The 15,959-nt window shown below is 41.6% G+C and overlaps 1 protein-coding gene across 2 annotated transcripts in view; it reads right to left on the bottom strand.

The window, feature by feature from the left end:
- Nucleotides 1-15,959, bottom strand: part of EPSTI1 (epithelial stromal interaction 1) — a 128,344-nt gene that overhangs the window by 37,119 nt on the left and 75,266 nt on the right. Inside the window, exons 7-8 of one of the 2 annotated variants that reach the window (XM_023731611.1) lie at nt 10,317-10,410; nt 1,988-2,020 (exon numbers count right to left, since the gene is read on the bottom strand). In XM_023731611.1, coding sequence (XP_023587379.1) covers nt 1,988-2,020; nt 10,317-10,410 — 127 coding nt within the window. The remainder of the gene's footprint in view (nt 1-1,987; nt 2,021-10,316; nt 10,411-15,959) is intronic. The other variant, XM_023731612.1, reaches the window with a different exon arrangement.

Raw genomic sequence — 15,959 nt, 5'->3', positions numbered from 1 at the left:
ACATGGACTCAAACCTCCAACCTTTTGGTTAGCAGCTGAGTGCATTAACTGTTTGCACCACATAGGGACTCTAGCTCAGAAGCACAGGAGCCATCATTTCTGGCTGTATCAGGACTTTAAGGGAGAGCCTTAGAAGATCCAGTACATGTGGAGGATACCCTTTAGTCCCTCTGACCCACCACATCAGGGGCCGACGTACTGGCATAGTGACAGTGTACCCTGAAATTTATAGGATTTTAAGTATTCTGTATATTCATTTCTCATACACTTTCCCTACCTTCACATTGATCTATAACCCCAGCCTCTCTAAGGCAGAGGCCAGCCTGGTAGGCTAATGCTTAGGAAATTCCATACATCTCATAAAATTACCAGCAGCACCATGGCAGCAGCCCACATGCTATTTCAGGCCTAGTTCTTTGGACTAATAATCCACAAGAGTATGTAGGCTTGTTCCACCTCTTCTTTTACTATTAATTTTTCTCAAGCACTTCTTAATTCATCCCCCACCCCTTTTCTGGTACTATAACAATGACCTCAAATAATAAGAGCCAATTTCCAGAAAGTACAAATAGGCTTTCAGAATTTTATCATCTACAACACCACTAATTAGAATAGTGGAGCTCCAGATGCGTCCAGAAAGCCCTCCTATATCCAAACCCTACTACGTTAGACAGGCAAGAATACATCCTACACACGTACAGGACTTTCTCTTATCTATACCCTAAACACAAGGGACTGTGGTAAGACCAAGAAATGGGGAACAGACTGTCCGATGGCCCTTCTTTCTATATGAGAGAAGGATAATTTTCATCACAAATACTCCATATAAGACCCCCGAAGAAAGAAAGAATTGAGACAGCTAGCTTCTATTTGAGAGATCAAACAGTGGAGTGAAATAATTAGAGCAGATATGATGTCTTAAGCATAGAACCTAAATGCTACTTGAATACCTTCCTTATAAAAACCCTTTCAGGACTGGTGGTACACACAGCTACCACTTACTTTTCGTACCTCTGGCGTTCATTGGGAAGCTGCTGTCCCACTGACAGTACATGCTGCCAGCAGGCAGGGTCCTATGTAACAGTTTGAAATGGAAAAAATAGGCATGTGCCACAAATTACTGTTTTTACAGGGTATTGTGTGAGGTGGTGCTGAATCATTGAATCTTTGTTAGGAAAAACTTGAATTTTGAAAATTTTTATTTGGCATCCATATGTACCTCTGGGCTCTGGGGGCAGAATTTGTATTCACAAGGGGTATCCATATGTACCTCTCAACTCTGAGGGCACAATTTGTGGAATGAGGCATAAAACAAAAACCATTATTACTTACCAAAAATGTAGACACACTCAATAATTCAGCATGCCCTCCACTACTGAAAACACAGAGTATCAACAAAAAATTAAAAAGAAAAAAATAATTGGGCACAAAAGCGTTAAATGTACCACTTTGTTGTTCTTTTATCAGAATATGGGTCCTAGTTTTTGACTCAGAAAAAGAATGGTTATTAGACACATAAGGCATCATAAAAATTGCCACAGATACTGGGAAGTGGTGGCTTAAAAGCCATATGGCTATGACATGGATACGCCTTGAAAATGTGATACTGAGTGAAATAAGTCAGACACAAAAGGACAAATCTTTTATGATCACACTTACATGAAATAGTTAGATTAGGAAAATGTACAGAGGCCAAAGTTTATCAGTGGTTATCAGGGATGGGTGGGAGGAAGGGGGAAAGGAGGACTCACTGCTAAGGGGACGCTGAGCTTCTGATAAGTGTGATGGAAAACTTTGGGAACGGTAAGGGTGATGGTTGAACAGCATGATGAGCATACTTAATGTCACTGAACTGTACATGTGAAGGCTGTCAAAGTAGAAAATGTTTTGTTACATATAAACTAAAACCACAATTTTTTTTAAAAAGTCACATGGCACCTTAACTGCGAAGAGTTCAAAGTTAATTGCCATCCTAATGCTTGCTTACCCAGCTGCTATCCTGAGGTAAGACAGGAAGTTTCTGTTAAAAAAAAAATAATAGGGAAAAGAAAACTTTTTATCACTATTTTTCTTAGTTACAAATCTCATATATTTCTAAGTCACGGTATTCACATAATTTTTCTATCATTAAATATTAACTTATAACAATGTACGTATAAATTTTTGTATGGGAAAAAATAAAAAAAAACTAAATAATAATACTAAATTTTTTGTTATTCAACTACTAAAAACCCACTTTTATTCATCTTCCCCCAAAAGTTATGCTCATAATGCATTCATTCAATAAGAAATGCTTAAGCCTTGTATGTGCAAGCACTGTGTGAAGACATGATCCCAGACCTCAAGCGCTTATCAGCTAATATGCAAGTCAGACAAGAAGACTAACAAGCACAGGACAGCACGATAGTTTTGTGACTGAAGAAGACCAAAAGAAGGACATTTAATTAAACTGGGAGGATCAAGGACACCTTCCCAAAGTGGGTGACACTAAGTTATGTTTTAAAGAATAAGAATCAGGCTGAGCAGGGGAAAGGGCATTGGGTGAACAGAAGAAAGCATAAATAGCATTAAGTTCTAATTTCAAGATGGTGGAGTAAAGATGTGTCTGCTCCATTCTTCTCTCAAAAGGTACCCTAAACAAAAAAGAAAGAAACTCAGATTCTATCTTCTATATCTAAGAGATATCTGTATTCTTAGGCCAAATATATGAAGATAAAGTAGATTAGGAAATGATAAATGACTTAGAGAGAAAAAGGTCAGTCAACCTGAAGACCTTCTGGGGAGGGGACAGAGGACACTCACATGAAGCAAGCCAATTTCTCTAAAGAGCAAGGTGAAGGCCCACAAATGAAGGCATGAGGTATTTCACCAGGTATTGGGGAAGACGGATGGTTGTTGTTTTTTTTTTCTAGTTGCCACTGAATTGATTCCAACTCATGATGACCCCATATGTGTCAGAGTAGAACTGTGCTCCATAAGGTTCGCAATGTCTGATTTTTTGGAAGTAGATCGCCAGGCAGTGGTGTCACTAGGGGGGTGCAGGGGGTGCAGACCACACGACCACACTGGGTGACACTGTCAGATGGGGTGACACCAAAATGACTGTCTATAAAAATTTCCCTGTAGTTAGTTACAACAACAATCCTAGCTTACATGTATCAATAAACCTACAAGGATAAAACTCTATGCTAACTTACTTTTTGAACCTTCTAATGTGCTCTGGTCAGAGCTGTTATTATTACCCAATTACAATGATGCTTCGAATCACGTGGTTTCATCTGCACGTGTTACAAGCACACACTGTTGTTTTTATTGCTGCTGGTGATTTTATAGTCACTGATTTTGTCAAATTTTCTGGTGTTTCAGCTACAATATTGTTGGAATTCATATCTGTGAACCTATATCAATAACATTTTAAGAATGAAGTAGAAATTGAAGGAAAAGAAGAAATGATACACAGGAATTACAATTTACAAGTAACAGTACAAAAAACATTACTATGGATTCTGTACGGTCTGGTATAGGAAGAGGTCAATGGGGTGGAGGGGAGTGACACCATCAGCTACTGCACTGTGTGACACCTACCCTAATGATGCCACTGTTGCCAGATCTTTCTTCCAAGGCACCTCTGGGTGGACTCCAACCTTTGGTTAGCAGCCAAGTGCGTTAACCATTTGCACCACCCAGGGATAGCTCACACAGATGATGTCTTAGTCATCTAGTGCTGCTATAACAGAAATACTACACGTGGATGGTTTTAACGAAGAGAAGTTTATTTCCTCACAGTTAAAACAGGCTAAAAGTCCAAATTCAAGGCCTGAGCTCCAGGGGAAGGCTTTTTTTCTCTGTCGGCCTTCTTCTCTTCAGTGTTCCCCCGCACTAGGAGCTTCTCTGCGCAGGGACCCCAGTCCAGAGGACGCGCTCTGCTCCCAGCACTGCTTTCTTGATGGTAGGAGGTCCCCCTGTCTCACTGCTCACTTCTGTCTTTTATATCTCAAGAGATTGCCTCAGGACACAATCCAGTCTTGTAAATTGAGTCCTGCCTCACTAACACAACTGCTGCCCATCCTCCCTCATTAACATCATAGAGGCAGTATTTACCACACATGGGAAAATCACACACTACCGTGAATCATGGCCCAGCCAAACTGATACACACATTTTTGGGGGGACATAATTCAATCCATGACAGACGATGAAATTAAAAAACCAAACTCACTGCCATCAAGTCGATTCCGACTCATAGCGACCCTACAGGACAAAGTAGAACTGCTCCATAGGGTTTCCAAGGAGCAGCTGGTGGATTTGAATTGCTGACCTTTTGGTTAGCAGCCAAGCTCTTAACTATGCGCCACCAGGGCTCCAGATAGAAAGATGGTAGGAAGGTGAAAATAATGGAATTGTTAGAAAGTCTCAGTAGAAGCCATTGTTTCTATACCTACCCCCTACACCATGAAAATTTCTGCATAATCTAAACCAGATGAGGCCCCTGGAACAGAAGGCAGCAGTGGTAAAGTACCAGGCAGAGAATGAAGGACTGTCTAAAATTCTGCATACTGAGCAGGGAGCCTCCAAGTCCCACTTTGAATTTTCTTCTGCTCCCTGCACTGTTTCCTGGGAATCTCTCTGAGGTGATATTTTATGCATGAAAGAAGAACAAGCTGCTATTTTTAAAAAGAAAGGAAAAAAAGGAGTTCTTAGAAATTAAAAATATCATTCCCTCCTTCACCCAAACCAACAAACAAAAAAACAGTATAAGATTTAGAAGATAAACTCAAGAAAATACTCTAGAAAGTTAAAAAAAAAAGTAGTCAAAGATAAATTTAACTAAACCCAGTTGCTGCCAAGTCGACTAGGACTCATTGCAGCCCCATGTATGTCAGAGTAGAACTGTGCTCCACAGGGTTTGCAATGGTTCATTTTTCAGAAGCAGATCTCCAGGCCTTTCTTCAAAAGTGCCTTTGAGTAGACTTGAACCTGCAACCTTACAGTTAGCAGCCGAGTGTGTTAACCATTTGCACCACCCAGGGACTCCAAAGATAAATTAGAGAAGAAAAAAAAATTAAGAAAAGTTAGAAGATAAACACAGGAAGTCAAGGATCTGACTAATAGGAATTCCATAAAGAGAAAATGAAGTATAATAAATCACAAGAAAATCTTCCAGAACTAGAGACAAGCTTCCAGATTGAAAATTAATAAAAAGCACACTTGCTAAGGCAACATAACTATGAAATTTCAGAATACCAGAAAATAAGAGAAGGTATTAAAATGTTTCCAGGTAGGAAATGAGGAAAGCCCCGTATAAGGACTGAGATTCAAACGGCCTTGGATTTCTCAAGAACTAATACTCAAAGTTCGAAGAACAATGCCTTCAGAATTCTGAAGGAAAACTATTACAAATGGTGTTTCTAATACAACTTCCCAATAAAATTGCAAGCTAAGTATTAGGGCTCAATAAAGGTTGTTTTAGACATGCCAGGGCCCAAACATGTGTACCTCCCTTGTATCTTCTCTGGGAAAGCTACTAAATAATATGCTCCAACAAAACAAAGAAATAAAATGAGGAAATAGAAGAAACGAGATCCAGAAAACAGAAGACCCAAGATAAAAAGCAATGAAAGCAATTCCCACGGTGACATTAAAGCAGTGATGCTCACCCTTGCCTGCGCGTAAGAATTACCTGGGGAGCTTTTAAAAACCTTGGTGTCCAGCCCACAATACATCAGGATCTCTGGGGGTGCGACCCAGGCATGAGTAATTTTTAAAGCTCCCCTGGTGATTCCAATGTGCAGACAAAGTTGGGAACCATTGCTGCAAAGGGAGTTCCAGAACAACAGCTGTGTAGTAAGCCTAAGAACAACCAGTGCTGGTTAGAGCAAGAGGTAAGAGGGAGCTGGGAGGGATAGTTCAGGGGGAAGAAAAAAATGGAATTGCTAAATTACCTGACAGGCACAAGATAGAAAATTATGTGGAAATTTGCATCGAGGCATTTTATAGAACAGTCACAAAGTTAAGGGCAGGAAGTCAAATGTCCAAAGGAAACTAAACCAACGCAAAAATAAAATAAAATGGTTTAAAAGTTGTAAAGAAAAAAGGAAATGTAATCAGAGTATGCTAACTGGCTTGGCAGTGAAAACAACATTTGCATAGTCATAATACAGGAAGGACTGAAAATAAATAAATATAAAATAATTGTATTAGGAGATGGGGGGCAGGAAGTTTAAGTCTATTAAAACCCCTCATTTACCATAATAGTAAATTAATCAATGAGGCCTAAAATTGATTAATCAAGAGATAGCAATATACACATAATAGTTAGATAAGTGGAGCCAAATAACAAAAGAAACAGCTAGAGGAGTGTGAGAGACTGAATAAAGGCCCCCAAAGATGTCCATGTTCTAATCCCAGGAACCTGTAAGCACACGGAAAGAGGGCCTTTGCAGATGTGATCAAATGAAGGATCTTGAGGAGAGAAGCCTAGACTGTCCAGGTGTAGCCTATATAATCACAATGGTCCTTATAAGAAGAAGGCAATTAGGTAACATGAAGACAGAAGTAGAGAGTGGAGTGATACAGCCACAAGCCAGGGAACCAAGGAAGGCCGGCTGCCTCCAGAACCTAGAAGAGGCAAAGAACAGACTGCCTCCTGAAGCCTCTAGAAGAAACCAGCCTTGCTGACACGTTGATATTAGCCCCTTAAGACTCACTGTTGACTTCTCAGCCCCAGGACTGTAAGAGAATAAATTAGTGTTGTTTTAAGGCTAAATGTATGGTAATTTGTTACAGCAGCAGTAGGAAACTAATATGAGAGTTTTAAAGTATTGGGGTGGGAGTGGGATTGAGGGCTGCAAGGGACAAGTGCCTTTAAGTATCTTTTGACTTCTGAAGAATGATCATGTTACACGTGGTTAAAAATTAAAACAATTAAGCAGTCAGTGAAATGTAAATGGGAGGACATGGCTAGAGGGAGGAGTGAGCAATAGCGTAATGATCCACAAACATGAATGTGCAATGCACACACTAGTCACCCATGGATCTTTTAACATGAAGGTTCTAATTCTGGAGGTCTGGGCTGGGCCTCAGAGTCTTCTACATTTCTATAAGCTCCCAAGTGAGGCCCATGATGCTGGTCCTTGCAGTAGCCAAGGCCAGTCTTCAGACTCTAGGAGATTGTCGAGAGGTGATGCTAGAAAGATGGACAGTGGCAGAGATCAGAAAGGGTTTTATGTTGAAGCTAAAGCATTTTGACTTTATCCTTGAAGCTATGGGGAGCCACTGAGCGATTTTCGGCAGTGGAACAACAGGATCAGATTTTTAAAAAATATTCTTCTCAGGAAGGGGGTAGTCACTTCTTAGGGGACACTGAGCTTCTGTTAAGGATGATGGGAAAAACTTGGAAATGGATAATGGCAATAGTTGAGCAACATGTTGAACATAATTAATGTCACTGAATTGTACATGTGAAGAATGTTGAAATGTAGAATGTTTTGTTGCGTGTATATTTACCACAATTATATATATATAATTGCATATAAATTACATATACTTATAAAGGAGCCCTGGTATTGCAGTAATTGAGGACTTGGTGTAGTGGTTAAGCAGTGCCTTCTTTCAGCAGAGAAGCAACGTTACTTCACAAAAGGGCAGTGTACATATTTGATGTTACTAAAGCCACAGAAATGGTTCCACAGAGCACTCCCCGAGGAGTTCTATGCATATGGATTAGACAGAATGAGAAGAGTTTAATATGGATAAAAAGTCAGTTAAAGATATTGAACATTGACAAATTATTAACAGTTTGGTGTCAAAATGGGAGCAGTTATTGCATGCAGCTCATAAGGAAGCATCCTGGGTCCAATCCTGCTCCATCTAGTCTATTAATAGCTCTGAGGAGCCTGTGACTAATGCACTAATCAATCCACAGAAAACATCTCAGGGAGACTTTGCTTATGCTTTGGACGACAATATTAAAATTCAGGATCATCTTGTTAAATTGAAGGAACTAGCCAAAATAAACCGAGCAAGCACACACAGTACTGCCAGGTGTTTGAAATCATATGGAGTCAGGAAGACCCCAGACAGAAAGCAAGACCACCCTGGTAGCTTTCTCAGGAACCGAGCTGGTAAAGCTATCCAACTCCTGTCCTCCCTCCCCTCCTCATGGCCACAAAGAAATCCAGGTAGATGTCAAGGACTGTCATCTACACGATTTACCTCCACTACCTACAGCTTCTACCACTTTCCCCAGAGCCCCGCCATGAGTGGGGAGAGATGACGGATTTCAGTAGACACAACTTGTGGAGCCCACACTGACCAGTTGAAACTTTGGAACATGACATTAGAAGCTTGTGAAGGAATTAAAAATGAAGGTTTGTAAATAACGGTATAATGGCCTTTTCCCAAGGAGTGTCATAATGTCTTCCTGATTTAAAAACAGAAAAAAAAGAAAGAAAAAGGGGGCAACAAAAAGAAGATGGGACTTTTCTAACAACTAATTTAATATTTACTACCTGCTCAAACCCTGGAAAAGCTAAGACTTTAGAAAAAGTAAATCTATCCTTTCTTTCACTACAACCCATTCCCAGAGTCATCCTTAATTACATTTACTTTCTTGTCCCCCGTTAACCAGTCAAGGACAGTGGTGGTTCAGTGGTACAATACTTGCCTTCCATGAAGGAGACCCAGGTTCAATTCCCAGCCAGTGTGCCTCATGCACAGCCACCACTCATCCCTAAATGAGGACTTGTATGTTGCTACGGTAGTGAACAGGTTTCAGCAGAGCTTCCAGACTAGGAAGAAATGTCTGGTGATCTACTTCCAAAATTCAATCATTGAAAACCCTATGGATCACAGTGATCCGATCCCCAACCAATCACAGGGATGGCGCAGGACCAGGCAGCATTTTGTTCCATTGCACACGGGTGGTCATGAGTTGGGGCCAACTTGAGCAGCTAACAACAACCAAGCCCTGTCAAGTTTACAAGTGCTCAGACCTGCACCCTCATCTCCACCCTCCCAGTCACCATTCTAGTTCAAGTCTTTATCATCCCCAACCTAGACTAACGCATAAGCCTCTCCGAGGCCTCTCTGTCTCCTTTAGATCCATCCTTCACATGGTGGCCAGTGTGATATAGCTAGAATACAAATCTAGCCTTGAATCTTCCCTGTTCAAAACCTTTCAGTACCTTTCCAACACTCACAGAATGACGTCCAAGTTCTTCAATGTGGTACACAAATTTCTTCAGGGGACCCTGGTTTTCTACCGGGGACACTGCCTGTTTTCTGGAGAATGTGCGGAAATGTGTGGGGCATTTCTGTAGGTCTCACTGTCTAGGCAGTGATACTAATATTTAGTGTTCAGGGGGTGGAGATGCTAAAAACCCTGCAGTACCAAAGAACCCGCACAATGAAGAACTGCCCCACCCAACTACCAGCAGTCCCACCATTGAGAAATGCTCCTCATGGCTTCTGCCTACTTCTCCAGCTTTCTAGCTCATTATGCTATAGTCCAGCTATACAAAACTCTGATTCTCCAACACAAGTCATGTTTTTTTCTTGCCTTTTTATCTTAATTCTTGCTTCTGTGCCTTGATTCCTTCTGACACCTGGAATGACTGTCTTCACCTTACTGATTCATCTTTTAAGATTCAGCTCAGGTGTTATATCTGCCAGGAAGTGTTTACACACACACATACACACACAATTTGATGCTTAGGTAGGTGTTTCTTACTGGTAAGGCCATGATGCTTTCTAATTCTGATATGCTCTATACTCACCACATTTCTTTGTAAATATTGGTTTTCTCCTTTACTTGACAGTCCCTCAGGGCAGAAACTTTATGCAACTCAATACAACTTATGTAGACATAAAAATTTGAGAGATGGATGGATGGATAGATGGATGGATGACTGAGTGAGGTCAAGGAGCTTTTCAGAAGTCAGTTCAAGTGACCATAATGTAGGTAACATGTAAAACCACTGTTTTGTAGCTGAGACAATATTTGAGGTCAAAGTTTCATATCAGGTCATCTGCCTTTCATCCCAGCATTGTACTCTGTACAGGTCACTCTATGACCTTATCTTCATTCACCAAACACATTATTTAGAAGGTGCCAGACTGAGTTTCTGTTAATGGTGGTGGAATGATTTGGAAAAGGATAGAGGAAATGGTTGCACAACATGATGAAGGTAATCAATTCACTGAATTTTACAAATAAAAATCGTCAAATTGGCAAATATTTTGTTATATATATTTTTAAGACAATTTAAAAAAAAAAAAAGATCCCAATACAGCACTCTGCATGGCATTCCACTTACCCATGTTGAGTATTGTGGGTCACGAAGAGCCACTTGACAGGTGCTTCTGTTTGGCAAGTCTTTGTCCAGTCGGCTCAAGAATTCCGCAGTTTTGCTACCAGGAACACAAATAGGTGTTAGTGCTTTCATAAAAAATGTACATAGTATCATTGTGTATTGTGCCTTTGGACACTAGCCTGGACTTTTATTGGATGATGACTAAAAGTGTCCTAGGTAGAACAAAAGGTTGGGTTAAGAACATCGTATAGCAGAAAATCAAACCAAAATGCTATTATTGCAAGAAGGCATTCCTAAGGAACATTAAGTTTGAAAAATATAAAACTAGGTTTGTGATATGTGAACCTGTGATTTCCTTTTTTCCACGTCGTGTTATTGATATAGAGACAAATGCTGTTAGATTCCACAGTCGACGGCCCTAATTTCCTCTTTGAATATTTAAAGCCTGACACTCAGACTTCACTATCAAGCTGTGGAACATTAACCCACAACGTCTCGTCCTACATCCGCCTTACACTAAGCCCTATTTCATTCTCTAGGAGTACTTCTTTCTCCTGGGTACCTCACTTGCCACATGGCTTTGACTAATAGACTCTCTAGTCCAATAACTCTTAACCATTTATGGATCATGGGCCCTTTTGGGGTTCTAACAGCAAAATGGAGCCATCTCTGCACACACACACACACCTTTGTATTTGATTTAAGTGAAGCCATGAACCTCCTTCCATGGCGAATAAGAAGCACTGCTGGTTCTGGTCTGCATTTCTGACACGTCCTTTTAGCTCTGACAGCTTGACCTAGAACTGGCCTCAGTTTCAATAAGAAGCTCTTCATTTTTCCCTTACAAATCCAGACTACCACCTACTTTCTCCTCTCACCTATGTCAAGCACGTTGTCATGGTTGGGTGCCGAAGAGTCGATTTGGACTCATAGCGGCCCCATGTGACAGAGTAGAACTGCCCTATAAGGTCTCCTTGGCTGTAATCTTTACGGAAGCAGATTGCCAGTTCTTTCTCCTGCAGAGCTGCTGGGTGGATTAGAACTGTCAACCTTTTGGTCGGCAGCCGAGCGCTTAACCATCTGCACCACCAGCTCCTTATGTCAAACAAAGAACACTGGAATTGTTTACTAGTCCTTGCTTCAATGACACTCCTGCTGATTCATGTCTACTTCTTTTGTCCCTTTTCCATGTCATTAGTGGAATTCTACGCCCTTATTCTGCTTGCACAACCAAATACCTCATCAAGGCCTGATGTATGTTGCACCAGACTTTCGCAGCCTGCTTCCCATCTGCCTTCTTCCTTCTTCTACCTCTCCAGTTCCCTTTTATATTTTTGGCTTAATGTTAAGATCCAATTAATCAAGTACTTTATTTAGGACATGGGTATCAAAAGAAACACAAATGTTCTGGTAAGAACAAATGGTATCCCAGAAAAAAAAAAAAAAAAAAATCAAAACAAAGAATTAGAAATCAAACAGACAATGCCAACATCACTTCCAATAATTACTTAGGTAGAAGGTAGAACACGACATTTGAACAAGGTCGGAGGCTTGAGCTGGGAAGGGAAGAGCTAAAAGTTAAATGACGTACATAACCCTGGCAAACATAAAGCTTCAGCAGCTGAGACGAGCAGCCATTCCATTTGTCTGGGATTGCTTATCTTGCCCGGAATAGACAAGGAGACTAATGAAGTCGCAGAGCCTGGAAGCTGCCCCACTGTCTGGGGCTTTATGAAGTCATCACTTAAAAATGTAAAAAGAAGAGAGCTGCCAGAAGTTTGGATAAGATTTCTGAGTATCCTTAGCTGAGTACAGACCATGGGAGAAAGCAATGAGAAAGAAACACCGTGATGAGCAGGGAAGGAACTTCAGGCCAAGTTCCCAAAGGAACTCCCACAGTGTGTGCTGACTGCTGCTGCTTCCCTGCCAATGTCAAGCACAAAGACGGCTGAGCAGCCAACCACCAGCGGTGGCCTTTGTGTCAAGCATCACTGCCTTGCCTGTGCTGTAAGATTAAAGCGCAGTGCCTGAGCCACAGGGCTGCCAGAGGAATACAAGTACAGGCCTGTGAAGAACGTAGGTTTCCCCCAAGTGATTAACTGTTGTGGAGTAAACTGTATACCCCCAAAACATATGTTGAAATCCTCACCCCTGTCCCTATAGATAGGTCCCTGAGAGGCGTAAATGGTTTGTGCTCAGCTGCTAACCAAAAGTTGGCAGTTCGAACCCACCCAGCAGTGCCACGTTAGAAAGGCCTGGAAATCTGTTTCCTTAAAGATTACAGCCAAGCAAACGCTATGGAGCAGTTCTACCCCGTAACACATGGGGCCACCATGAGCAGGAATCAACTTGACGACAATGGCTTTTGGTTTGCTACCTATAAATATGACCCTGACCCTGTTTGGAAACCGTGGTCTTCTTTTGTTACGTTAGTGAGGTCATGCAGAGTCGGGTCAGTTGTGAACCTAATCACTTCTGAGTTACAAAAAGACCAGAATAATCACTAAGACACACACGGGGTAAGACATCACGTGAAGACAGACACACACAGCAGATGCATCTACAAGCGCAGGTACGCCAAGGACTGCCACAGCTACTAGAGGCTGAAAGGGACAAGGAAGGACCTCCCATTAGAGCTGCACCCTGAATTTGGACTTCTAGCCTCCTAAACTGTGAAAAAATAAACTTCTGCTCTTTAAAGCCACTCACTTGTGGTATTTTTTAACAGCAGTAGGTAAGTAAGACATTCACAAATGAGGCAAGTCCCAAGTTACCAGGCTAACTGGGATTTTTCTACTATTAACACAGTGCCAGTATAAAATAGAATTTTCATCTATTGGCTGAACTGAATTGGGATTCCTGTAGGTAATAATGGTGTTATTCAATAAAAATAAGATATAGAATCTCTTTAAGGGGCAAAAGAAGAGTCTCCTGCTGGGGAAGGCTGACTAGGCTAAGAACCCTGGACTCTAGCACTGTAAGTGATGTTTTTTTTCCCTTAGAGTTTCTTGCTATTTATCACCATTGCCATTCTGCTACCTGTTGGGGTCAGGAGGTCAGGGAAGGGGGAGATCCTCTCCCACTTTCCCACTCTGGCCCAAGCATGAATAAAGGACTCTTTCCTTTATTCTCTGTAGAACCGATGATGGACTACCAATAACTTAGACTGATGTAGTTTACTCATGTTCAGCTTATGATCCTAAGGGTCCTTCCTGATTGATCTTAGGGTCATTCCTATGGCTTATCCAAAAAGATCTCTTCAGGATAACCTCACCTCAACATAACACAATTGTGGCAGAAATTGATAAATGTTCATCAAACGTTTATGTTCTCCTCTTCTTCCTGGACATACAGCTTGACTACATTTCCCAGCTTCCCCTGCAGCTAGGGGTGGTCATGTGATTGAGTCTTAACCAATGGAATGTGAGAGGAAGTGATGTGCACCCTTCCAGGACTAATTTATTATAAACTTTCCATGCATACACTTCCATAGCGGTTTCTCCTTCTGGTTGGCTGGAATGGAGACAGGTCCCAGGGAAACCTTGGAAGTCATGTACTGAAGGTGGCTGAGCCTTCATCATGTTTGATCTCTGAATAGCTGAGTAGAAGAGAGTCTCCTCTCAAACCTGTTTACCTATGACTTACGTGAGTAAAAAAAAAAAAAACACAAAAAAACAAACTCGTTGCCGTCCAGTCAATTCAGACTTACAGTGACCCTATAGGACAGAGTAAACTGTCCCTAGGGTTTCCAAGGGGCATCTGGTGGATTCAAACTGCCAACCTTTTGGTTAGTAGCTGAATTCTTAACCACTGTATCACCAGGGCAGTGACTGATATGAGTAAGGAGGGGAGCGGATTATACAGTGCTAAAGCTATTATATATTTTGGGGTCTACTTATTGCAGCAATTAGCCTACTCGAAATAATACAACATAAAGAGATATCTACAAGAGAATCACTTCTCAAACTAGGTGATCAATTCTAAAAGTAGATAAGAATAGAGAAGAAACAATGAGAAATAATTCTCAAGGATTAAGTTAGGATTCTTAACCATTTCAAAACCTTGGGTGTTGGGGGAGAGCTGGGAGAGGGGGAGAGCCTATTCATGTTTGAATTGTCTTCCTGTTGGGCCGAAGACTATAAAAATTAGTACTAACCTGTCCCAATACAAGGAGCCTTGGTGGTGCAGTGGTTAAAGCACTCGGATGCTAACCAATAAATCGGCAGTTCAAAGCCTCCAGCCACTCCATGGGAGAAACGTGGCAGTCTGATTCTGTAAAGATTTACAGCCTTGGAAACCCTATGTGGCAGTTCTACTCTGTCCTATAGGGTCACTGTGAGTCGGAATCAACTCATCGGCAGTGGGTTTGTTTGGTATCCCAGTACCACTAGAATCTTGTCTAGTTTGAGGAGGGGTGGGGGTTTGGAGGAAAAACTGCATTGTGAGAAGTCAGGAAGGAAAGGGAGATGGTGTATTATACTGAAATAGGATGTTTTTTATAAAAATATCTGTTCATGGAGATTATCAATTAAAAAAAAGTGACTCTTTTGAAAGAACAAAAATATGGGCAAGGTCACAGATGGTAAAGCGTGTATCTCTTGGTTCATTTGAATAGCCCAGAACTGCAAAAGTTAAATTTTTGTAAAATTTTTGCAAAAGTTAAAAAAAAAAAATTCGACTTCTGGCAAAATGGTGCTCTAGGCAGAAGCACCATGCCGTCCCTCCACAGCAAAGATCCAAAAAACTAAGCTGAACAGAGAAAACAACAATCCTGAAACCCTAAAACATCAAATGAAGAGATAAAGAACTCAGCCAAGCACCAAATCGAGTGAGAAAACTGACAGAGAACAGACAGAGAGGAGAGATTCATGCAGAGGTCCCCTACCAGCTAACACAGCGTGGATCCGCCATCTTGGACTCCTATCGGAGACCAGCAAACAGGGGGTACGAGGAAGCAGCTTCACGGAGCTTCCAGCAGGAGACAAAGCAACCGGGAATTTGCGATATACGCTTTCCCACCCGCCCACCCTTCTTCATGCCGACTCGGCCTCCTCTGCTTCCTGCGGCCACAGTCTGTTCTCTGAGAAACACTGGCTGCCTGGATTCCACACACCCGAACGGGCCAGCTCTCTGAGTGCCATTTGTTGGCTGCTGGTGTTGCTTTTTTCCGCTTCTTTTGATTTCTTCCTTACCTCTCACCACCTCTCCCTCCTTTCACTCAAATATCTGGCTCTGTGCGCCATCTTTGCTACTTCCTAAGGGGCTGTGTAGCTCCGACGAGTGTGGAACTGCTTCCCGGTCTGGGCTGCCATGCTGGTGGGAACCCGGGGCTTTTGTTCATTTGTTTGTTTTGAATTGTTTGTTTGTTTTCTTTTCCTTTTCTTGAGTTGGGAGCCCTTTCTGGCCAGGCGGTGCTGCGTGGAAAGGAGACTACCCCCTCAGCTTGCACAGACGTGCAGAGGGATCCTTGAAGGCATTTCTTTTTTCATTGTTTTTTTTTTTTTTCTTTCTGTTTTTTTGGGGGCTTTTCTTGTTCTTTTTTTTTTTTTAATTTGTTTTGTTTTCTTTTCCCTCTTTTTCCCTTTTTGTCTTTCTTCATTACTCAGTTTCTCGTCTCTCTATATCTTCCTTCTCTTTCTGTTCCCC

This window comes from Trichechus manatus, unplaced genomic scaffold (genome assembly GCF_000243295.1).
Source record: "Trichechus manatus latirostris isolate Lorelei unplaced genomic scaffold, TriManLat1.0 scaffold00044, whole genome shotgun sequence".
In the NCBI taxonomy this organism is placed as follows: domain Eukaryota; kingdom Metazoa; phylum Chordata; class Mammalia; order Sirenia; family Trichechidae; genus Trichechus; species Trichechus manatus.
The sequence above is the reverse complement of the archived record's forward strand: the minus strand, read 5'-3'. Positions and strand labels throughout refer to the sequence as shown.